At 41.8% G+C, this 26639-nt stretch overlaps 1 protein-coding gene across 3 annotated transcripts in view; it reads right to left on the bottom strand.

Moving 5' to 3' along the window:
• osbpl5 (oxysterol binding protein-like 5) overlaps positions 1 to 26639 on the bottom strand; it is a 277145-nt gene that overhangs the window by 46339 nt on the left and 204167 nt on the right. For all 3 annotated transcript variants that reach the window (XM_051923425.1, XM_051923426.1, XM_051923427.1), the window contains exons 13-17: positions 20254 to 20352; positions 19461 to 19557; positions 13379 to 13477; positions 9613 to 9710; positions 2588 to 2677 (exon numbers count right to left, since the gene is read on the bottom strand). In XM_051923425.1, the coding sequence (XP_051779385.1) occupies positions 2588 to 2677; positions 9613 to 9710; positions 13379 to 13477; positions 19461 to 19557; positions 20254 to 20352 (483 nt within the window). The remainder of the gene's footprint in view (positions 1 to 2587; positions 2678 to 9612; positions 9711 to 13378; positions 13478 to 19460; positions 19558 to 20253; positions 20353 to 26639) is intronic.

Genomic DNA, 26639 nt, shown 5'->3' on the forward strand with positions numbered 1-26639 from the left:
AAGCCTCCTTCACAACAAGTGAGCCTCTCACCTTGAAGTTCTTGATGATCTGATAAATGGCTGATTTAGGTGCAGTCTCACTAGCAGCAATAGCCTCGCCTGGGAAGCCCTTTTTGTGCAAAGCAATGATGGTCCTTTTGTGGCAGGGCTGACATGCACTGGGAATGGCTTTGTTGGGATGAAGTTCATTTTCATGGCAAAGAGGGACTTTGCAATTCACTACAATTCATCTGATCACTCTTCAGAACATTCTGGAGTCGATGCAAATTGCCATCATAAAAACTGAGGCAGCAAACTTTGTGAAAATAAATATTTGTGTCATTCTCAAAATGATTGGCCATGACTATACATTCAAACTGATAACAATAATAATAATAATAATAATTCATTACATTTATATAGCGCTTTTCTTAGTACTCAAAGCGCTACTGGAATGAGTGATTACATGATTGAAGATGCCTGTGATAATCATTAAAGGACATTAATCTGCTGAAAGGTTCACGACAAGATAAATATTTCTTCCAACTTTTAAAAGGGTTCCAATAATTTTGTCCCAGCCATTTTTTGAGTGTCTTTGTAAATTAAGTGTCACATGTGTGCACACAGGGCACAGCTTAAGGGCTCTGATGATGGTAATTTCCCGTCGCTCCAGGGGTGGGCACTGTGCTCTAACGCCTTTTCCTCCCTCTGAAGACCAGAAGCCTGATGGCTATATTGCCAGTGACATCACTTCCAGTGTCCGCCCACCTGGACCCGCCTCTTCCTGCCAGAAGGACTCCTAAACAGAAGATCCGCCATCTTAATTCAGTTTGATCCTGAACGCACGTCTAAGAAGACATCTCAGCAATTGCTGAGCAACTTTTTTGGTTTTTCAAAACCCTCAAATATACAGGTTCACCATGGTGGTGCGCCAACTCTTTATCTTTGGTGGTGTCATCTTTTACAGCAGGAATTAGATTTTTTGTTTTGTTCCACTGCAAACCAAAGAAACGTACATATAGATGATAAAAGACCATTTAATTCCAATATTTTTCAGGAATAATGGTGCTTCATTTGAATGAAATGAAAGGGTGCCACTATCTTCTCCCATTTCTGTATAATACACCAAGCTGTTCTTTCAGTTTAAGGGGGAATCACGTAGTCAAGGACATCGGCGGAAAATAAGGGGAAGTGCATTTAGAACTGAAGCCAGGAAGCTCTTCTTTATGCAAAGAGTTGCGGGACTCTGGAACAAACTACTGAGACATGGAGTTGGAGCAGAGACCTGAAGAACCTTTAAGAAGAATCTGGATGAGATATTGGGAGAGCTTAGCTATTAGCTATTGTGATGGCCAGCCGGCGGTTCAGTCCGGCCGGGACATCCCTGAAATAAGAGAATGGAAGAAGGCAGCCTTTTCAGTATACTGCCTCCCCTGGGACACTGGGTGGCAGCCTCCCCTGGACGGCAACGGTTCCCCGGATTCCCTCAAAGCATCCTGGGACGTGGAGTCCATTTCCTCAGCCCTGTTGGGTGCCGTGGGTGTACTTCGGAGTCACGAGGACAGAAGCCCGCAGTACTTCCAGGCTACTTGAGGAAGGATGATGTGGCGCTGAACCCGGGAGAAACCCATAACCCGGGTTTGGACTATTTAAAGGACCGGTGAAGACCCAGCAAGAAGAGCCGGAGTTGGGAAGTTGGTTGACTAAGCTGCTGGGAGTGGAGGATTGATTTATTGTATTGATTATTGTTGTGATTATTATTAATATTGGAGAATTGTGGCAAGTGTGGTGCTTTGTGCACTGTATCTGAAGAAAGATATTAAAATTCTTCTTGGTGCTTTTTATAATTGTGTCTTGGATGTCTGTCTGGTGGGTTTCACGGGGCAACAGCGACCCCTAGTGTCCACACTATACAAATGGGGCTGATGGACTAAATCAGGGATGTGCAAAGTCATTCCTGGAGGGCCGCAGTGGCTGCAGGCTTTTGTTCCAACCCAATTGCTTAATAAGAAGCACTAATTGCTCTAGAAACACTTCTGCTTCATTTTAGTTATCTCCCTCGTTAAGATTTTGAACCCTTATTGCTTATTTAAGTCTTAAACAGCTGCATTCTTGGTTTTTAATTGCTCCTTATTAGCAATAAGATGCAAATGACAAAAGAAACCAGCAGTTATCCATTTTGCTTGTTACCCTTTACGCCTGTGTGTATTTATCATGCACTATTTGGTTTAATTAAATGCTTGGAAGGAAAGAGAAGACAAAAAAGTCAAGGATTGAGAATTACCCATCCGTTTTACACTTCAAAATATTTGGATATCTTTAGAATGGAAAAAAAAATCTAGGATTTGAGAATGACTTGACATAGCAGAGTTAAAGCACTAAAAAGCCATGAAATGTAATTATTGGCAAGGATTGTTTTCTAATTAAACAACTGGGTTGGAATAAAAACCCGCGGCCACTGCGGCCCTCCAGGAATGGCTTTGCACACCCCTGGACTAAATGGTCTCCTCTCGTTTGTCAAATTTCTGATGTTCTAGTTAAAGCAGATCACATGGGTCCTTCCCCAACCAATGCAGTAACAAATGATATTTAGAGGAATGAGACTCACCCAGTGTCCCTCGACAGTAGCCATCACTTCATTTCCCAAAGAAATTGTTCCGGATATTTGGTTCACACTGTTGTAACCGCCAAACAAAGGCTTAAACAAAAACAAGAGAAAGAATGGTATCAAGAAGATGAATACTTTCTGAACAAGAATATCAATGACTTTTTTTTCTACATACCCTAAAGGCCTATTTGGATGGGATTAGTTTTACACCAAGAGGTGCAGTAGAGTCATTTTTACCAGAAGACCACTAATTTTACAAGTCAAATCTGGAGTGGTGGCTCTGAGGCTAAGGATCTGCGTTGGTATCTTTAAGGTTCAAATCCCATTGCTGCCAGAAGGGATCCCTTAACCTGAAAATTGCTCCAGGGGCTCCGTACAATGGCTGACTCTGCACTCTGCCCCACCAAAAGATCGTGTGAAATAACAATTTTCCCTTGGGGATTAATAAAGTACAGTGGTGTGAAAAACTATTTGCCCCCTTCCTGATTTCTTATTCTTTTGCATGTTTGTCACACAAAATGTTTCTGATCATCAAACACATTTAACCATTAGTCAAATATAACACAAGTAAACACAAAATGCAGTTTTTAAATGATGGTGTTTATTATTTAGGGAGAAAAAAAATCCAAACCTACATGGCCCTGTGTGAAAAAGTAATTGCCCCCTTGTTAAAAAATAACCTAACTGTGGTGTATCACACCTGAGTTCAATTTCCGTAGCCACCCCCAGGCCTGATTACTGCCACACCTGTTTCAATCAAGAAATCACTTAAATAGGAGCTGCCTGACACAGAGAAGTAGACCAAAAGCACCTCAAAAGCTAGACATCATGCCAAGATCCAAAGAAATTCAGGAACAAATGAGAACAGAAGTAATTGAGATCTATCAGTCTGGTAAAGGTTATAAAGCCATTTCTAAAGCTTTGGGACTACAGCGAACCACAGTGAGAGCCATTATCCACAAATGGCAAAAACATGGAACAGTGGTGAACCTTCCCAGGAGTGGCCAGCCGACCAAAATTCCCCCAAGAGCGCAGAGACGACTCATCTGAGAGGTCACAAAAGACCCCAGGACAACCTCACTTGCCTCAATTAAGGTCAGTGTTCACGACTCCACCATAAGAAAGAGACTGGGCAAAAACGGCCTGCATGGCAGATTTCCAAGATGCAAACCACTGTTAAGCAAAAAGAACATTAGGGCTCGTCTCAATTTTGGTAAGAAACATCTCAATGATTGCCAAGACTTTTGGGAAAATACCTTGTGGACTGATGAGTCAAAGGTTGAACTTTTTGGAAGGCAAATGTCCCGTTGCATCTGGTGTAAAAGGAACACAGCATTTCAGAAAAAGAACATCATACCAACAGTAAAATATGGTGGTGGTAGTGTGATGGTCTGGGGTTGTTTTGCTGCTTCAGGACCTGGAAGGCTTGCTGTGATAGATGGAACCATGAATTCTACTGTCTACCAAAAAATCCTGAAGGAGAATGTCCGGCCATCTGTTCGTCAACTCAAGCTGAAGCGATCTTGGGTGCTGCAACGGGACAATGACCCAAAACACACCAGCAAATCCACCTCTGAATGGCTGAAGAAAAACAAAATGAAGACTTTGGAGTGGCCTAGTCAAAGTCCTGACCTGAATCCAATTGAGATGCTATGGCATGACCTTAAAAAGGCGGTTCATGCTAGAAAACCCTCAAATAAAGCTGAATTACAACAATTTTGCAAAGATGAGTGGGCCAAAATTCCTCCAGAGCGCTGTAAAAGACTCATTGCAAGTTATCGCAAACGCTTGATTGCAGTTATTGCTGCTAAGGGTGGCCCAACCAGTTATTAGGTTCAGGGGGCAATTACTTTTTCACACAGGGCCATGTAGGTTTGGATTTTTTTTTCTCCCTAAATAATAAAAACCACCATTTACAAACTGCATTTTGTGTTTACTTGTGTTATATTTGACTAATGGTTAAATGTGTTTGATGATCAGAAACATTTTGTGTGACAAACATGCAAAAGAATAAGAAATCAGGAAGGGGGCAAATAGTTTTTCACACCACTGTATATCAAAAAAAATAAAGTATATCAAAGGAGGTTGTGCTCAAGCTTTATAACACACTGGTGAGGCCTCATCTGGAGTCCTGGGTGCAGTTTTGGTCTCCAGGCTACAAAAAGGACATAACAGCACAAGAAAAGGTCCAGAGAAGAGCAACCAGGCTGAGTCCAGGGCTACAGGGGATGAGTTATGAGGAAAGATTAAAAGAACTGAGCCTTTACAGTTTAAGCAAAAGAAGATTAAGATGAGACCTGACTGAAGTGTTTAAAATTATGAAGGGAATTTAGTCCACTGGATCGAGACGGTGAATTTAAAATGAGTTCATCAAGAACACGGGCACACAGTTGGAAACTTGTTATGGGAAAATTTTGCACAAAGTTTTTCTTTACACAGAGAGCCTCTGATACGTGAAACAAGGGACCAAGTAATGCGGTAGACAGCAGGACTGCAGAGACTTTCAAAACTCGACTTGATGTTATTTTGCAAGAATTAGGTGGATAGGACTGGCAGACTCTGCTGGGGCAAATGGCCTGCTCTTGTCTGTTGTAATGTTTTGTCAAATCCCAACATTTCAGGTGCTGTGTGTTCATGTCTCAGTGAAGAATACAAAAGCCTTTTACCTTCTGTAAAAAAGCTCATTAAATCAGTCCTGTGAAAATCGATATGCCAGTTGAAATTCCATAATTTAACTGTGGACATAGCATTTCCGACTAGGATTTACAAATTTTTGCGAGGAAAAAAAAATGAGGGTGGTTGAAGAACTTCACATCAAACCAATTCATACTGCGTCAGTCAAGTGACGGATGATGTGATGGATGGCCGGGACGCCAGTTGGGTAGAAGGACCGAGGGAGAGACTATATTGGAGTCACTATCTTCCCCAGGACACTAGTGGGAACATCCCCACAACCCTAAGGATTGCTATAGCATGCCAGGAGTTGTAGTTTGGAGCAGCTCAGTTTGGGCTCCGTCAGGGGGTGCTGCAGGTAAAGCTGAACTTTTTGTGGCGCCACTTCCTCCACACCTGGAACTGCAGCTGGAAGGTTGAGAAACACCTGGAGCACTTCTGGGTGTGCTATAGAAGGAATCACCTCACTACCAGTCAGGGTGCCGGAGTTGGGAGGTGGAGGAAAAGGCTTGTGAGGAGGAGGAGGAATGGAGGCGACAGAGAAAAACAGAGAAAGAAGAAAGGACTGTGTGTTATTTGGTGCTTTGTACTGTGCTGTGTAGTAGGCGCAAAAGAAAAACGCTTCTCCACTTAAATAAAGGGGTGCTGTCTGGAAAGCCTTGTGTCTCAGCCTGTCTGTGTCAGGGTTTGGGGAGTGGTACGCCCCCTGGTGCTCCAAACGCAGAATTCTATTTTGGAGGACTCTTGCTTGTGGCATCATTAAGTAGACAACCCAATGGCACCTCTACTGTACTGTACATCGTAATGTTTAGCAATAAGGCCCGTCATGATACTAAGCTACAGTGCATGCAGCTGCTTTGAGGTAACAACATTACGTAAATGTAGAAGGCACACCTATCTGTCATTTTTCCAAGGCACATCTTATCCCAAGCAAAATCCTTGGTAAAAATTACAGACGCAACAGAGTCATGCAGTTTTGATGACCATGTGCCAAATTCCTGAAGTGGAACCTAGCGTGTGAGAAAGAATATTCTTAATTAAGGTGCTTCAGCCTTTTCCAAATAATAAAAGTATGGTGCTAATAGAACTATAAGAAGTGTGACACTTATGCATTAAATAAGGATGTGTTAAGCTATCTGAACAAATGCAATCTAATGCAGATACTAAAGCTATAAGAATGTAATTTCTTATAGTTAATGTAATGTACTGAACTAACTTTCATGTAACCTTTGATACTGTATACTGCACTAGTTAAAGTAGTAAATGGCTTGCGGGTAAATGCAGACAGAGGCCATTTATCTGTTCTCATCCTCTTAGATCTGAGTGCCGCATTTGACACAATTGATCACAATATTCTTAGAAATCGCCTTAGTCAATGGGTGGGCCTCTCTGGCAGTGTCTTAAATTGGTTTGAATCCTACCTGGCAGGGAGAAAATTCTTTGTTAGTTGTGGTAATTACAACTCAAAGACACATGATATCCTATATGGTGTTCCACAAGGCTCTATCCTGGGTCCGTTGCTCTTTTCGATTTACATGCTTCCGTTAGGTCAGATTATTTCAGGGCACAACGTGAGCTACCACAGTTATGCTGATGACACACAGCTGTATTTATCAATTGCTCCTGATGACCCCGATTCTCTTGATTCACTAACACAATGTCTGACTTGTATTTCAGAATGGATGAATAGTAACTTCCATCCATCCATTTTCCAACCCGCTGAATCCAAACAGGGTCACGGGGGTCTGCTGGAGCCAATCCCAGCCAACACAGGGCACAAGGCAGGGAACCAATCCCGGGCAGGGTGCCAACCCACCGCAGGACACACACAAACACACCCACACACCAAGCACACACTAGGGCCAATTTAGAATCGCCAATCCACCTAACCCGCATGTCTTTGGATTGTGGGAGGAAACCGGAGCGCCCGGAGGAAACCCACGCAGACACGGGGAGTACATGCAAACTCCACGCAGGGAGGACCCGGGAATCGAACCCAGGTCCCCAGGTCTCCCAACTGCGAGGCAGCAGCGCTACCCACTGCGCCACCGTGCCGCCCAATAGTAACTTTCTCAAGTTAAATAAAGAGAAAACTGAAATCTTAGTGATTGGCAATAATGGATACAATGAGGCTATTAAAAATAAACTGGATATATTAGGATTAAAAGTCAAGAAGGAGGTAAAAAGCTTAGGGGTAACTATTGACTATAATCTGAATTTTAAATCACATATTAATCAGATCACTAGGACAGCATTTTTTAACTTAAGAAACATAGCAAAAGTTAGACCTCTTATATCATTGAAAGATGCTGAGAAATTAGTTCACGTATTTGTTTTCAGTCAACTAGATTACTGTAACGCACTCCTCTCAGGACTACCCAAAAAAGACATAAATCGTTTACGAGTTCAGAATGCAGCTGCTAGAATCCTAACTAGGAAAAGAAAATCCGAGCACATTTCTCCAGTTTTGATGTCACTACACTGGTTACCTGTGTCCTTCAGGATTGACTTTAAAATTCTGCTTATGGTTTATAAAGCCTTAAATAATCTCGCCCCATCTTATATATCGGAATGTCTGACATTTTATATTCCAAATCGCAACCTCAGATTCTCAACTGAGTGTCTCCTTAGAATTCCAAGAGCAAAACTTAAAAGAAATGGTGAGGTGGCCTTCTGCTGTTATGCACCTAAAATCTGGAATAGCCTGCCAGTAGGAATTCGCCAGGCTAATACAGTGGAGCACTTCAAAAAACTGCTGAAAACACATTACTTTAACATGGCCTTCTCATAATTTCACTGTAATTTAATCCTGACACTCTGTATATGCAATTCATTATAATAACTATTCATGGTGGCTCTAAAATCCGTACTAATCCCTACTCTCTCTTCAGTTTCTTTTTCCGGTGTCCTTTTGGTGGTGGCTTTTGCCACCACCATCTACTCAAAGCACCATGATGGTTCAACAGTGAAGAATTAAAAGCCAGAAGTCTGCATGTCCATCATCATCAAGTGACTCCGTGAGAACCCTAGACACAAGAGGACTATTTCATTTGTTCATGTTCATTAAGTTCATGTTTCTCCACATTCCTACGTGAATTTATAATGCGTTCATCTTGAAGCAGTCTGTCATAACTGCCAAATCTTTTGAAGTAAATTCTTGTCCAGTGATAATAGAATACGCAAGACACACATGACACACGTGACCAACCATGGTGTGATTGTTGATGCCAGCTGTGGTTGTTCTATCTGCTCTTGTTTGATTTTCATTCATTCTGCAGATGGTGCAGACCTATAAATACCTGGGAGTGCAGCTGGATGATAAATTTGATTGGACTGCCAATACTGATTCTCTGTGCAAGAGAGGACAGAGCCGGCTATACTTCCTTAGAAGGCTGGCGTCCTTCAACATCTGCAATAAGATGCTGCAGATGTTCTATCAGACGGTTGTGGCGAGCGCACTCTTCTACGCGGTGGTGAGCTGGGAAGGCAGCATAAAGAAGAGGGACGCCTCACGCCTGGACAAACTGGTGAGGAAGGCAGGCTCTATTGTAGGCACAGAGCTGGACAGTGTAACATCTGTGGCAGAGCGACGGGCGCTGAGCAGACTCCTATCAATTATGGAGAATCCACTGCATCCACTAAACAGGATCATCTCCAGACAGAAGAGCAGCTTCAGCGACAGACTGCTGTCACCGTCCTGCTCCACTGACAGACTGAGGAGATCGTTCCTCCCCCAAACTATGCAACTCTTCAATTCCACCCGGGGGGGTAAACGTTAACATTATACAAAGTTATTGTCTGTTTGTATACCTGCATTGTAATCACTTTTTAATTTAATATTGTCTTTATCAGTATGCTGCTGCTGGAGTATGTGAATTTCCCCTTGGGATTAATAAAGTATCTATCTATCTATCTATCTATCTATCTATCTATCTATCTATCTATCTATCTATCTATCTATCTATCTATCTATCTATCTATCTATCTATCTATCTATCTATCTATCTATCTATCTATCTATCTATCTATCTATCTATCTATCTATCTATCTATCTATCTAGAAAACAACATGATCTAAATCCGTTAAGTAATTCTCTTGTGAAAAGCGAACAGACATACATATAGAATGCACTACATTTTTAAAACTGTTTCTTACCGAGCACCTATGGGCCAAGGGTAACCTACATTCCAAATTTCAAGTCCCAAGTCCTCATGCTTCGGAAGATTTCATGATAAGTGAGTCAGTGCTATTTGGCTTTTATTTACAGTATATAGATAAGACAACTGGCATTCACTTTAGGAATCGTTCAACAGTGCTGACCAAACTCAATAGAAATAATCTCTCGTCATACCTTGAGTTTAAATTCCAGTTCAGTGCTGTATTTGGTCTTCTCGCACACAATCGTCACTTTGCCTCCCAACTCCATTGTCAGTTTACCGTAGAGGATCCCTGGAATGGAGATACACAAAAAAGTATGATAGAAAATATCAGTTTAACGTGCTTTGTGAAAATGAGACATTCCCCTGTAATGTTAGATGTAAAAAGTGGTCAAAAATGGCAAAACAAAAAGTTAGTCAGAAGTCATAGCTAATGGATCAGAAACTTAATAAAATGCAATGGCTGAGTTTCAAGCTATTACTTTGAAGACAACAATCTCTGTAAAACCACAACTATCATGGTGTTATGTTTACCCCCGGAAAAACAATTAATTTTTTTCCAAAACTGTAATATGTACATAACAGAAAGAAATAAAAGCCAAAATGTCATCGTAAATACAGTACAAAAAGTTCTGTCTAGTGACCACCACTGTGCTGATGCAGATTTATGGTTAGGGGTAGGTAGGGTTAGGGTTAGGGTCCTTCATGTGACATGTTTTGAGACAGTCACCAACTCACACAGTTCAATACAATACAATACAACTTATTTTTGTAAAGCCCAAAATCACACAAGAAGTGCCACAATGGGCGCAGTCCAATGTCTCAACAGGGACAGTGGACGCTCGTGTCTTTGCGCACTTTTCTTGCATGTTTTTCTGTTGCTTGTGTATGAAAGGTCAGAAAGTCAGTACCCGATGCACATGGTCGACATGCCCCCTTTGTGTGACTGCAGATGTCATGCATGCACACCTGGGGACCACCTTCCTGTCTCCAATGACGTAGGCCATACCGCCCTGAGATGAGAACGGTTGCTCATGCCAATGATGTCTTCTCTTTTACCTCAGTCCAGATCTGAATGGGTTGCCTGGCGCTCCCCACACTCTGCCCAGAGTGGCCGCAGCCTTTCCAGCATAGCCGCCATAAAGATGGATGAGACCCAGAGGATGGCATCACTACTGCACCCTATACCACTGTGGGCAGAGCCCCTGATGAGGTATTCATTTTCTGTCTAAAGATATTTTGGCCAGTGAGAGCCTTTTCTGTTGTGCCCTGGGCACTGTTTTTAACTTTATTTTATCTTCTTCTTTCGGCTGCTCCTGTTAGGGCAGCGGTTCTCAAACTGTGGGGCGTGAGGTAACAAAAAAGGGGGTGCAAATGTTGCCATATGTGGCGGAATTTCGCTATTCGTAGGGAAATTTTAAACTTGTAGCGTTGTATCGGCAGCAAAAAATATAGGAATAAATTTTATTAGGGTTTCAAAAAAACGTTAGGGGGGCTTTCATAAAACTGTTACTGTCGCAAATACTTAAAGGCTGAGAAACGCTGCGTTAGGGGTTGCCACAGCAGATCATTTTTTTCCATATCTTTCTGTCCTCTCCATCTTGTTCTGTTACACCCATCACCTGCATGTCCTCTCTCACCACATCCATAAACCTCCACTTTGGCTTTCCTCTTTACCTTTTACCTGGCAGCTCTATCCTTAGCATCCTTCTCCCAACATACCCCTTATCTCTCCTCAGCACATGTCCAAACCAACGCAATCTCGCCTCTCTGACTTTGTCTCCCAACCATCCAACCTGAGCTGACCCTCTAATGTCCTCATTTCTATTCCTGTCCATCCTCATCACACCCAATGCAAATCTTAGCATCTTTAACTCTGCCACCTCCAGCTGTGTCTCCTGCTTTCTGGTCAGTGCCACCGTCGCCAACTCATATAACATAGCTGGTCTCACTACCGTCCTGCAGACCTTCCTTTTCACTCTTGCTGATATCCGTCTGTCACAAATTGCTCCTGACACTCTTCTCCACCCTGCCTGCACTCTCTTTTTCACCTCTCTTCCACAGTTCCCATTATGGGCTTATTAAAAGGAATAACCTGGCTGGTGCCCCCAACATTCCTTTTTTTGTTCCTGTGGGTATTTATCTTAGTCACAGAGACTACCCCAGTACAAGGCTTAGTGACGTCCACATCTCCCTGACACAAACACTGACAGTTGGCGCATTGTAAGCAGTGCTTAGGGGGCTAATGTCTTTCTTATCCTTGCACTTGACATGTCACATCAGGCTGCAGCTTCTTGTGACCGAAATTCACTGGGACATATCATGGCAGTTTGTTCGTCCGATGCTGTATATAAATTAGTCTGTCGTCACTATAACTTGATTTGAGCAATGGTGCAGTTTCAGTTTATTTTAAAATTGCCTTATTCTTTGCCATTGTGTTTGCAGTTGGAGGCTCCGCCCCACTCATGAATATTGATGAGTTACACTGAGTGGCAAAGTACCTAGAAACAGTCAGGGTGTTTTGCAGCATGATGTTATTTTATCCACTAGATGGTAGCAATACGCTGTGCCAAGAGTTATTCCGGCTTAACACTATAAAGCAGATCATTACACATCACTCTGATTCTGACTCGGGATCAACCGCATTAACATAGAATTCCGAGCTTGAGCTATACTCCAGGTCAAAGCCAATGAGGTTAAATGGAGGAGTTACCTAAGAGTGGCAAAACACATAGAAATATTCATTATATGTTTAGAGCAGGATGTTATTTTATCTACTAGAAGGCAGCAGAATACTGTTCGAAGAGTTTTTTGGACTGTAAAGAAGATACATGATTTTGGGTCTGACTCAGGATCAACTATATTAATGTAGAATTTCAAGCCTGATTTAAGCTCAGGGTTCACACCAAGGAGTTTAAATTGATGTGCTGCTTAGGAGTGGAAAAACATATAGAAATATTCAGGAGTTTTTTTCCAGAATGAGGTTATTTCATCCACTTGGTAGCAGCAGAATACTAACCCGCTTGTTATCCAGGCTTGAAAATGTAAAGCAGGCCATTAACCATCACCCCGTGTCTGACTCGGGATCAACTGCATTAACGCAGAATTTCAAGTTCGAGTTATGCTTGGGGTCAACACCAAGAAGTTAAAAATTGATGAGTTACCTAGGAGTAGCAAAACGCAGAGAAATATTCAAGATGTTTCGCAGCATGATGTTATTTCATCCACTAGATGGCAGCAGAATACTAACCCGCTTGTTATCCAGGCTTGAAAATGTAAAGCAGGCCATTAACCGTCACCCCGTGTCTGACTCGGGATCAACTACATTAACGCAGAATTTCAAGTTCGAGTTATGCTTGGGGTCAACACCAAGAAGTTAAAAATTGATGAGTTACCTAGGAGTAGCAAAATGCAGAGAAATATTCAAGATGTTTCGCAGCGTGATGTTATTTCATCCACTAGATGGCAGCAGAATGCCATCCTGTGTGTTATCCGGGCTTACAAGTGTTAAGCGGGTCATTAACCGTCACAGTGAGTGTAATTTGTGGTCAACCATAATTGTACAGATTTACGAGCCTGGGGGTTACATACTGATCTGTTGATGATGTCATACATCATGACAACACTGAACCTGTGGCCACTAGGGGGCATCATTGTGTTAAACAGCATGGCAGCCAACTACGATCACATGCATGCAAATTGGCACAGCTCAGACGTCACCAAAATGGTGACAAAACTGATACAAAGCCACGACTTTTAAAAACGATCAAAAATGAACCCACCAACACGATATCCCCAGCATTGTTTTTCAAATAGTTCACTAAATTAATTGCAATATTCACCTGCTTTTCTCGTGAAGGAATTTGCATGCATGCTGATACTGGTTAAAAAACAGCCACCCACCCACTCACCTACCAATGAAATGTGCGATTCTAATCAACAGTAAAATGCATTCCTCACCTTTGCAGTGGGCATACGGCATGGTGATGACGTACTCCTCTTCAAGATTCAGAAACAGAAGCTTTGCGGTACCGTCAAGGACAGCCGACAGCGAATTGCCTATGAGGGAAGGAAAGCAATGAGAACAGACATAGAGGCGCACGCACCCGAGACGCGGCTCTTCTGCATTTTACGTAACTGAAAGACACCGTGGCTTATTTACACTTCTCAGTAATTTTAGCTTTACTGCTCTTTACTCTTTAATTTACGTTTTTATGAAGGCAAGTAAACACTTGGACAAAGTCCAGTCCTATCAATAAGGCTGCACAGCACATATTCACATTTTTTTACATTTATTTAGATATTAGCGTATTTCTTTACATTTTCTCACAGTCTGAGCAATGGAAGTAACTGAAGCAATGGTTAGTAACTGAAGGTCACACAGGGAGTCGGGAATGGGGACAGAAGTGACAGGGCTTTGCTTTACAGTTCGGTCCCTCACATACAAGGAGACAATGTCGCCATCTTCCAATGAATTCATTTTTAGAACCTACTTGCACTAATAAATGGATATCAGGAGCAGCAAATATTAATATCTTGTTGTCATATGTGCTGTAAATGGTAGAGTGATACCACTATTATTGAAATCGATACCGATACAGATGTCAGATTTCCGATACTGAATATTTTTTAAAGAGCACAGGAATTTATTTTCAAATGATAGTGTTTTACAATTGCTAATATTAATGGGTAAGTTTGTATTTAAACAAACTGTTATCACGACACAGTATCAAGGTCACTGTAACAAATTTATTACAAAATATATATTAATAGAATGAGCGTGTCATGTCATTTTCTAACAGGCAGACCAGGGCTGTGCTGGAAGGGTTGCTGGAGCCTTTCCCAGCTGCCAAGGCAGGAGCAAACCCTGGATGGGGCACGCCAGTCCATCACAGGGGGAACACACCAAACACACGCCAAGGCCAATTTAGCTTTGCCAGCTCACCTACCCTGCATGTCTTTGGACTGTGGGAGGAAACTTACACAGACATGGGGAGAACATGTAGACTCTACACAGCACGCCCAAACTACCTGGAAATAAACATCTGTAGTAATAAAATGCATTGCATTGTAAATAGCATATGACAGAGACATATGCATTGCATGCATCATTTCAACAGATGGCACATCACATGTCATTTGGTATGGGATTCGTAAAAGTAGTTTTTCTGATGCCCCATCTTTCATCTTGTATTGTATTTATTCCCCTTCTTTTTGACACCCACTACACACCCAAACTACCTGCAAAGGGGTCTCTCTTTGAACTGCCTTTCCTAAGGTTTCTTCCATTTTTTCCTTACTAGGGTTTTGTTTTGGAGTTCCTAGAGAGTCAAGGCTGGGTGGCTGTCAAAAGGCAGGGCCCTTTTTGTGTGATTTTGGGCTATACAAAATAAATTGCATTGTATTATATTGTATCTTCCAGCATGACAAATGCAATGCACTGTACATCTGAACAGAATGATATAATAAAACACTAAGGTCTGTGTGTCCAGTCCCTCAGAGCAATCTGATTGGTCAGTTTAGCTTTGGTGTGATTGGTGAGTTTGGCATTCTATGCCTTTGCAAGAACCTTGCTACCGTATCATACAGATAAAAATACAAATCGATATATTTTAATGATACTCAATACCAAATTAGTACAGTTTTGAGTATCGAAGTATAGATCTGACCAGTCCTAGTAAATGGTTATCTGTATGTGATTTACGATGAACTGTTTCCACAAGTTTACACATTGTTATAGCTCAAACTTAAAATTGTCTATAAAATATTTTTGTGAAATATTCTATGAAAACAAGATAGCACTCTGTATAAGATATGAGTGTGTTCATTGGCCACAGGTCTAGTGTTGTGAACTAGGAGTCCAAAGTGTCTCAAAAGCAATTCCAATAATGCTCACTAGAGGGGGATACAATGGCAAACCCCAGACAGATAAACAGGCAAACACAAAAGCAAAGGTTTTATTTTTCACAGAAATACTTTGCCACACAGTTGAGCTCCGTAGAGCACAATGGAGTTGCCCAGAAACGGCAGGCAATCCAAGGAGAACGCCGTCCCGATGCAGAATTCCCAAAGTGAAGTCACAAAACAAAGCACAGATGTCAACAATGCACAGGAAAAAAAAAACACAGGAACTCACGAAAACTCCCTGAGCGCATTCACTGAACCGCCAGGAACTATGAGAGACCCTCTGGATTTATGGGGTGGAGGGCAGTTCCTGGTGCCACCTCTCTGGGGAACCACCCACTAAACACATGGAAAATATCCCAGGAATTGAAACATAAAACACAATGGCAAATACACACTAATGAAATTAATATGTACAAAAATGAACAAAGATGACATGAGACATGAATATGAACCCCAGCCAAGTTTCTTCCCTATGTAACATCTAGCAACCTGCTGATTAGTCTGGATGAAATGATAGAAAAGCGTTAAAAGCTGAGCTCCATCCTATAAATGGTAGGTATATCAAGATGTATCAAGTGCAAGGTATAAGACATCTTCTATGAAACAGTAGTGGTGATAGGAAAAGTGGAGGTGATGCAAAGTATACGGAATATCCGCCTTAGCATATGTGCATCTGTGTGTCCGTGCGGTTGCTATGTCTCTGTCATTCCAACAGATGGCTCATCACAAACATCTGTAGTAATAAAATGCATCCATTCATCCATCCATTATCCAACCCACTATATCCTAACTACAGGGTCACGGGGGTCTGCTGGAGCCAATGCCAGCCAACACTATGGCGCAAGGCAGGAAACAAACCCCGGGCAGGGCGCCAGCCCACTGCAGTAATAAAATGCATTGCATTGTAAATAGCATATGACAGAGACATAAGCATTGCCTGTGTCATTTCAACAGATGGCGCATCACATTTGTAGTATCATATGCCATTTGTTATGGGATTCGTAAAAGTAGTGTTTCTGATGCCCCATCTTTCATCTTGTATTGTATTTATTCCTTTCTTTTTGACACCCACTGTATGCTCAACCTACCTGGAAAGGGGTCTCTCTTTGAACTGCCTTTCCTACGGTTTCTTCCATTTTTTTCCCTACAAGGTTTTTTTTTCCTTGTCTTCTAATAGAGTCATGGCTAAACAGGAAATGCTGTTAAAGCCCATTACGGCACTCCTTGTGTGATTTTGGGCTATACAAAAATAAATTGTATTGTATTATATTGTATCTTATAGCATGACAAATGCAATGCATTTTATATCTGAACAGAGTGATATAATAAAACACTAAGGTCTCTGTGTCCAGTCCCTCAGAACAATCTGATTGGTCAGTTTAGTTTGGGTGTGATTGGTCAGTTTGGCTTTAGTGACACGATGAAAGCGAAAGTGTGAGTGCGAGACATACGAGGAGGAGTAAAGGAACACCCGGAAGACAGTTGCCTTCAAAGACAGAAAGTATAAAAGAAAACAGGAGGCGAGAAAGGCGCTTTGAAAATAAAGACTTTGTGAGAATGCAGTCGAAGGTATATGAAGGGCAAGAGATAGCAAATCTTTTTAAATTATTCTATCACCATGGCTAGTATAATTATATTTAAACTAGTTGAAATACCCGGCATGTTTTTTTTTTTTTAATTTGTTTGAGAAAAATATAATTAAAAAAACACAACTTGACAGATTAACTTTTGTTTTGTGGTGTTGTAATAAGTTTTACCTGCAGAATTTTTGACGACGAAAAAAACATCAATTAAATTAATATTACTATTAGGTTGATTTAATTCTATTACAGTGATCCCTCGCTATATTGCGCTTCACCTTTCGCGGTTTCACTCTATCGCGGATTTTATATGTAAGCATATTTAAATATATATTGCGGATTTTTTGAGGACAATGGGTCTTTTAATTTCTGGTACATGCTTCCTCAGTTGGTTTGCCCAGTTGATTTCATACAAGGGACGCTATTGGCAGATGGCTGAGAAGCTACCCAACTTACTTTTCTCTCTCTCTTGTGCTGACTTTCTCTGATCCTGACGTAGGAGCATTGAGCAGGGGGGCTGTTCGCACACCTAGACGATACGGACGCTCGTCAAAAAATGCTGAAAGATTATCTTCACGTTGCTACCTTCTGTGCAGCTGCTTAGTGAAGTGACATGCTGCACGGTGCTTCGCATACTTAAAAGCTCGAAGGGCACGTATTGATTTTCGGTTGTTTGTTTTTATCTCTCTCTCTCTCTCCCTGCTCCTGACGGAGGGGGTGTGAGCTGCCTTCTTCAACAGCTTTGTGCCGCGGTGCTTCTCATACTTAAAAGCCAAACAGCCCTATTGATTTGTTTGCTTTCCTCTGTCTTTCGGACATCTGCTCCTGACGCGCACTCCTTTGAAGCGGAAGATATGTTTGCATTCTTTTAATTGTGAGACAGAACTGTTATCTCTGTCTTGTCATGGAGCACAGTTTAAACTTTTGAAAAAGAAACAAATGTTTGTTTGCAGTGTTTGAATAACGTTCCTGTCTCTCTACAACCTCCTGTGTTTCTGAGCAAATCTGTGACCCAAGCATGACAATATAAAAATAACCATATAAACATATGGTTTCTACTTCGCGGATTTTCTTATTTCGCGGGTGGCTCTGGATCGCAACCCCCGCGATGGAGGAGGGATTACTGTACCACTAAAACATTGCTACAATGAGAATAATGTAAGATGAAAATAAATTTTACGAAAACAAATATTAAACGAGAAACAAATAATACTGCGGATTTTTCATGATTAAACTGTTGGTTGCTTTTACGGAGCACATCAAACGTTAACATTTAACATTATATAAGTTATTGTCTGTTTTTTTACCTGCATTATTATCAATCTTTAATTTAATATTGTTTATTGTATCAGTATGCTGCTGCTGAAGAATGTGAATTTCCCCTTGAGATTAATAAAGTATCTATCTATCTATCTATCTATCTATCTATCTATCTATCTATCTATCTATCTATCTATCTATCTATCTATCTATCTATCTATCTATCTATCTATCTATCTATCTGAAACTGGATGATAACACACATACAAGACTGCCAGATTGTTACAGTCCGCTTTATATACAAGATTATGGCTAACAGTCTGCTTTATATACAAGATTATGGCTAATTGTTGGAGAGGTGCTCATTGGAAGGTGCTTTGTGGAATAAAAACTCTTTATTGTATTTATATTCTTATATTGTGGAATGTATTGCTGTGTCTTTGGCTCTCTGGCGCCCCCTTGTGGTTACGAAGCGTCAACTTCCTGAATGATAACATACATACAAGACTGCAAGATTGTTACAGTCTGCTTTATATATGACTAGGGGGCTTCACCCCCTGCTCACTTTGCTCGCCAAGCCCCCCGGCTTGGGCTATGCGCCAGCCACTTTGCGTCTCTGCCTCTCGCGTATGTGGATTTCACTTTCACCAAACAACAAATCTTTTAATTCACGCGGATAGGCCTCTTCACTAGGAAGAAGTGCTACTTTTCCCTGATGGCAACACAAATTAGACGATCTACAAGTCTCCGACTTAAAGTTTAAAGCCAAACAATATCTACATATTTCTGACATATCTCCTATGTCCATATATTCAATCTCTTTTCATTGTTCCGTTATTTCACCGAGTAATAATTTCTGTTTGTTTGCGCTGTGATCTTTACTATCATTTTTTTTGGAGACTTTCAAATTTTAGTACTTTCATTATCTCTAACCTACTCTACATGTGTATCACGCCAATGTTTTTGAATTCTTTACGATGGTCTATTTTGTCATCTACTCTTTGACTTTTATTTCCGGCCCCGGGTGTGGTTAAATCTCTTGGCACAAAGTCTCGTCTCATGGGACATGAAAGTATCTCTCTGAAAAAGTCACGTATCATCCCAGGATTTTTTTTTATATATTAGAGAGATATAATAATAATAATACATTTGATTTATACATAGCACCTTTACTGCATTACACAAATATTTTTTTTTTTATTTTTTATTTATTAATCCATAACATGCAAATGGAGCGCACACAACTGCCAAAGGGGACATCTCACTTTCCAGTACTGCTGCACAAGACGTCTTACCATAATATTTGGATTTCGCCAGAATGCTGCCACTGATGCAGAAGCCATCCTTCTGATTGCTGACATAAAAGGCGGACACAGGAGGGTGATGAGATACCTAGAAAAAACAAAACACACACACACACAAGATCATAGTTATTGTCAGCAAAGGGATGTATGCAGGCCCACCATTACATAATAAGAGTCTACGATAAAAGGGGACTGGGTGAAAAGGTGAAAGGGGTGAGGGCAGCCATAAGACTTTCTTTTCCTCTTTGTCTGTTTTTCACTTTGTCAGTTATGGGTTATCAAGTGTAGACTGATGGGCAAAAATGGCAGATTCATCCCTTTTTAAATGAAATCAACAACACAATAAAGTGTGCAGAAAGTGAAGGGGCCAGAACAATTTCTGAAGAACCGAAGTGTTTTTGTACATAGAAATTCCATAAACATATCGGTATATTCTTTACGTGAGCCACATACAAAGTCTAAAAATACTGAATAGCATTTGCAGCGTTGTGTAAAGCAATGCTATTTATGGCCTTTCCTGGCCCCCACAACGTTGTCTGGTCAAATGTGACTCGGCTTTGGGTGTGATATCAGTAAAAAACACCTTAAATATCATTTGTTCAACCCACTAAAACACCATTAATGTCACTTGTTTTAAATGTTAAGATCATCAGTAATACAAGTTAAGATCAATGCAAAATCGGAAATCCAGGGGTGTTAGAAAAGCACATGAAGGCAGTGTAAGGGCTAGGACTGTTCCCAAAAGAAGCTACCAAAGGACACTGAGAGCTTTGGCTTCACATACTTGTTCTGCAATGTAAAACGTGCAGCTGTTTGTCTGGGGATGATACCAGCGGCAGCGGAACGTCTCGCCAAGGATTGGATTGTATGGCTTCTTCAGTCCCTGAAAAACAAGAAAAACACAAAAAACATTTTCATGCTTTGCCTGTGTATAGCAATGGCACAGCAGTGTACAGATGCAGCCATGAAAAATGTAAGGTGTGAACTCTGAGCGGGTATGAGCTACTGCGTTATGTGGTTGGAAATGACCAAAAGGTGGCGGTCATGAGGAACCATTTGGTAGTGATATGATTACTGCGCACATTTAAATCAAATTAAAAGGGAATTTTACAGCAACTACATCACTTGCCATAGTTATTCTGGAAAATGTTTTGAAGCGTATTGTAAAAGATGCTGCAGACAGACACAGAGACAGCCAGATGTCCAAAACCCATACGCTTTTATTTTCCTTTGCGCACAGCACAAACACAATGCCCAAATACGCACAATAAGTCAGTCCTTAGTTCTATGTCTTTCTTTTCTTTGTCTTCACCGCCTCCACTAATCAATACATTATCAATATGCTGCTGCTGGAGTATGTGACTTTCCCCTTGGGATTAATAAAATATCTATCTATCTATCTATCTATCTATCTATCTATCTATCTATCTATCTATCTATCTATCTATCTATCTATCTATCTATCTATCTATCTATCCATCCATTATCCAACCCGCTGAATCCAAACACAGGGTCACGGGGGTCTGCTGGAGCCAATCCCAGCCAACACAGGGCACAAGGCAGGAACCAATCCCGGGCAGGGTGCCAACCCACCGCAGGACCTATCTATCTATAAGTTATATAGTGCCTTTCATATCTATCTATCTTGTGCCTTTCATATATATCTATCTATCTATCTATCTATCTATAAGTTAGATAGATAGATAGATATGAAAGGCACTATCTATCTATCTATCTATCTATCTATCTATCTATCTATCTATCTATCTATCTATTTATCTATCTATCTATCTATCTATCTATCTATCTATCTAATCTCCTGCAAGCTCCGTCCTCTTCCACCCAACTCCGGCTCCCCGAGTGGCGTGAGGCGGCCTCCTTTATACTCCACCTGGGAGTTCTCCAGGTGCTTCCTGATTAACATCCAGCAGCACTTCCAGGTGTGGCGGAAGTGCTGCATGCCAAGACTCCGGAGCTGCCCAGGTGCCCCCTGGTGGTGGCCACGGGCCCCAACAGGCTTGAGCTTCAAAGCTCCATGCCTGTGGCCCCCAATGCAACCCAGGGTGGCTGTCTTTTCACATCCCAGGGAGTGGCTTGCCCTTTTCTCAGGTCCATCACACTATATTCTGACTATATTGAGTTTATATAATTTACAGAAAGTTTACACTTTCTCTAAAAACTTGTGATTGTCATTACAGTCAAAATACACTTACATTTTAGAAACCTCTTAATAAGAAATGTAATATGGAATTGCCAATCTAATCAAGTAATGATCTCAATATTGTATACACTACTGGTCAAACGTTTAGGGCTGTGGTTCCTGAACTCGGTCCTGGAGACCCCCTGGAGCTGCAGGTTTTTGTTCCAACCAACTTCAGTTGTTAATTGGACTGCTGGCCTAATTAAGTGAGCTGTTATTTCCCTGTTAATGTGTTTTCGGAACAATGAAGAAATTACAAAAGTAAGTGTGTTAATACATTTTAATAAAAATGAATGCCCTATAATCTTTGCACTGTAAAGTCATGACCAAAAGCTTTAAGAATGACCCAAATATTAATTTTCACAAAGTTTGCTGCCTCAGTTTTAATAATGGCAATTTGCATCGACTCCACAATGTTCTGAAGAGTGATCAGATGAATGGCAATTAATTGCAAAATCCCTCTTTGCCATGAAAATGAACTTCATCCCAACAAAGCCATTCCCAGTGCATGTCAGCCCTGCCACAAAAGGACCATCATTGCTTTGCACAAAAAGGGCTTCCCAGGCGAGGCTATTGCTGCTAGTGAGACTGCACCTAAATCAGCCATTTATCAGATCATCAAGAACTTCAAGGAGAGAGGTTCAATTGTTGTGAAGAAGTCTTCAGGGTGCCCAAGAAAGTCCAGCAAGTGCCAGGAGCGTCTCCTAAAGTGGACTCAGCTGCGGGCACCACCAGTGCAGAGCTTGCTCAGGAATGGCAGCAGACAGGTGTGAGTGAGGCGAAGACTTTTGGAGGATGGCCTGGTGGGTGTCAAGAAGGGCAGCAAAGAAGCCAAGAAAAACATCAGGGACAGACTGATATTCTGCAAAAGGTCCAGGGATTGGCCTGCTGGGGCCAAGTCATTTTCTCTGATGAATCCCCTTGCTGATTGTTTGGGATATCTGGAGAAGAAAAGGTGAGCGGCGCTACCATCAGTCCCTTGTCAGGCCAACAGTAAAGCATCCTGAAACCATTCATGTAACGTGGGGGTTGCTTCTCAGTCAAGGCAGTGGGCTCACTCACAATTTGGCCTAAGAACACAGCCCTGCATAATGAATCAGACCAAAACATCCTCTGAGAGGAACTTCTCCGAACCATCCAAGAACAGTTTGGTGACCAACAATGCATGATGGAGCACCAGGCCATAAGGCAAAAGTGACAACTAAGTGGCTCAGGGAACAAAACCTCAAAATTTTTGGTCCGTGGCCAGGAAACTCCCCAGATCTTAATCCCATTGAGAACTTGTGGTCAATCCTCAAGAGGTGGGTAGACAAACAAAAACCCAAAAATTCTGACAAACTCCAAGCATTGATTCTGCAAGAATGGGCAGCTGCCATCAGTCAGGATTTGGCTCAGAAGTTGATGGACACCCTGCCAGGGTGAATTGCAAAATATTGACTCTTTGCCTAAACATCATGTCATTGTCAATAAAAGCCTATGAAACTTATGAAATGCTCTACTTCAGCATATCACAGAAAAATCTGACAAAAAGATCTAAAAACACTGAAGCAGCAGACTTTGTGAAAACCAACACTTGGGTCATTCTCAGAACTTTTGGCCACAACTGTAATGAACGGGCTGGGTGAACGTGGATTCCAGGAGCAGTTAATACCTCCAAATGGAAGGCAGCAATGTTCCTCGAGGCTGATCCCAATCAGGAAACCTGCAGTGCTCCATGGGAATTGGAGTGTGGAAGTACAGCCCTGTTGGGGGACATTGAGCGCCAGAAGGTGCCACTGCCTGGGGAAGACAATACTGGTTTCCTCGTGAAGTGCTCCTGACATGCAGCGTGGGACACCAAAAGCAGTCCTGGGTCTTGCTTGAAAAGCAGCCCACTACCTCAGGAGGCAGTGGGCCACACTCTTTAAGAAGGAGGGAAGAAATCGATCTCATTTGCAATTGTGATATTGATCTTTGGGAAGGCTAATTATTGGAAAACTGTGGTAGACAAATGTTTTATTTGAACCCAAAATTGTGCTGGGGGCGCCTCCTGGTGGTTACAGCCAGTATTTAGGACTAAAAAAAGGTGTTAAGGATGGGGAATCTTAACAAGTGAGACAACTAAATTGAAGTCTAAACATGCTGCTTGAGCAATACGTGGCTCAACAGTAAGAACTGACTTAAGGAATTGGGTTGGAACAAAAACCTGCAGACGTTACGGCCCTCCAGCAGCGACTTTGCAAGACCCCTGCATTAGGGCATGTGACCTCTTGTAACACTAATACAATCAGCCACACAGTAGTACTGGACAACAGGGGGCGATACTGTGCCTTATAATAGCAGTAATACAGCCAAATCTGCAGGTAGTATCAGTGACAGGAACTAATGGACGAGTCAGCTCCTTGGCGACTGGTGACCACTCTGTGATGACAGAAGTCTGTGGCGGTGGATATTATGAATAAAAACAGCGTGGCTTGGGCTCTGTATGCGTGTGTGTGTTCGTGCTACCCCAGGATATGTAATGGGGAGATCAGGACTTGATCGCACTTGCACATGAGGGCATGATTGGTTTCACTTTCCTCACTGACTCTCCATGGGTTGTAATGGGTTGCCCACGCAGAAATAAAAGAAACCCTGAGTGTGGGAGGATGAAAGAAAGAGAGAGATGATAAAGAAAAACTGGGTGGTGGGGAGAAGAGTTTGAGTTTATGAAGTTGTGGACGTCCATTTGTAAGAACAGTTATGGGGCGAGCAAGAGACTGCATGAAAGGTCCAAACAATCTCGAACACCAAGAAATTCTCTGGGGCTGCATGAAGCATCAAGCTTGTGACGTGAATGAAGGGGCAGGAGAACCAGAACAATCACCAGTTGGAGGAGTCAGAGAGGGTTCCCTGCAAAGTCCAGAGGTTGCAGTATTGGAGCAGCAGGGGCAGTCGAGTTCGGGAAGAAGGCCATCAGGGCTGCTGAAGCAGAACAGTGAAGATGGGAAAGATTCGCCATGAGATCTACGGCAGTCAGCGTGGCCATTAGAGATGCGGCGTGAATATGCAGTTAACGGGGTGAGCAATTTATCGCTTGCTGTACTAGTCGGGAAGGAGGGGATTCTGATGTGGTCAAGGTTTACTGATTCGGGGGTGCAAGGCTGAAACAACTGAAGGTACTTTCATAGATATGCTGCAGAGGGATTTTAACTGGTTTTATCTACTGTATATATGACATTCCTTTTTTATGCATTTTGAAACTTATGGATCATTTATTAAATTTATTTATTATTAAGACCACCTGTACTGCACTATTTTGCATTTTGTCTTTTGTTGGAAAGCACTTTTGCACACAAACTCTTGTCTATTTGTGTCCTCGTTGGCCCGGCTCATCACGGTACACGATTATCGAGGGTCCTGGGTTCAACGAGTAAGGCAGCCACAGAGGCCCAGACCATCACTCTCTCTCTTAAAACATCAGCCACTGGGGGGCAATATTGCAATAAACATAGCAGTAATAATAGTGTTAACCACTAGGGAGCAATAAGGCAAAAATCAAAGCAGTAATAAAGCTAAATATAATGCCTGTTCATAGTTTTAGAAAACCCCCATTTTCAGGTTTTAATAGACTATTTTAGCAATGGCTTTCTTTCTACCACTTGACCCATCAAAGCAGCAGCTTGAAGTCTTCTCTTCACAGTTGAAAGTGACTCTTGCTTACTAGATAGATAGATAGATAGATAGATAGATAGATAGATAGATAGATAGATAGATAGATAGATAGATAGATAGATAGATAGATAGATAGATAGATAGATAGATAGATAGATAGATAGATAGATAGATAGGAAAGGCATTATAATTGATAGATAGATAGATAGATAGATAGATAGATAGATAGATAGATAGATAGATAGATAGATAGATAGATAGATGATAGATAGATAGATAGATAGGAAAGGCATTATAATTGATAGATAGATAGATAGATAGATAGATAGATAGATAGATAGATAGATAGATAGATAGATAGATAGATAGATAGATAGATAGATAGATAGATAGATACTTTATTAATCCCAAGGGAAAATTCACATACTCCAGCAGCAGCATACTGATACAAAAACAATATTAAATTAAAGAGTAATACAAATGCAGGTAAAAACAGACAATAACTATGTATAATGTTAAATGTTAACGTTTACCCCCCCGGGTGGAATTGAAGAGTCGCATAGTGTGGGGGAGGAACTATCTCCTCAGTCTGTCAGTGGAGCAGGACGGTGACAGCAGTCTGTCGCGGAAGCTGCTCTTCTGTCTGGAGATGATCCTGTTCAGTGGATTCTCTATGATTGACAGGAGCCTGCTCAGCGCCCGTCGCTCTGCCACAGATGTCAAACTGTCCAGCTCCGTGCCTACAATGGAGCCTGCCTTCCTCACCAGTTTGTCCAGGTGTGAGGCGTCCTTCTTCTTAATGCTGCCTCCCCAGCACACCACGGCATAGAAGAGGGCGCTTGCCACAACCGTCTGATAGAACATCTGCAGCATCTTATTGCAGATGTTGAAGGACGCCAGCCTTCTAAGGAAGTATAGCCGGCTCTGCCCTCTCTTGCACAGAGAATCAGTATTGGCAGTCCAGTCCAATTTATCATCCAGCTGCACTCCCAGGTATTTATAGGTCTGCACCCTCTGCACACAGTCACCTCTGATGATCACGTGGTCCATGAGGGGTCTGGTCCTCCTAAAATCCACCACCAGCTCCTTGGTTTTGCTGGTGTTCAGTTGTAGGTGGTTTGAGTTGCACCATTTAACAAAGTCCTTGATGAGGTTCCTATACTCCTCCTCCTGCCCACTCCTGATGCTGCCCACGATAGCAGTGTCATCAGCGAACTTTTGCATGTGGCAGGACTCCGAGTTGTATTGGAAGTCCAATGTATATAGGCTGAACAGGACCAGAGAAAGTACAGTCCCCTGCGGTGCTCCTGTGTTGCTGACCACAATGTCAGACCTGC

Source organism: Erpetoichthys calabaricus, chromosome 2 (assembly GCF_900747795.2).
Source record: "Erpetoichthys calabaricus chromosome 2, fErpCal1.3, whole genome shotgun sequence".
Taxonomy (NCBI): domain Eukaryota; kingdom Metazoa; phylum Chordata; class Cladistia; order Polypteriformes; family Polypteridae; genus Erpetoichthys; species Erpetoichthys calabaricus.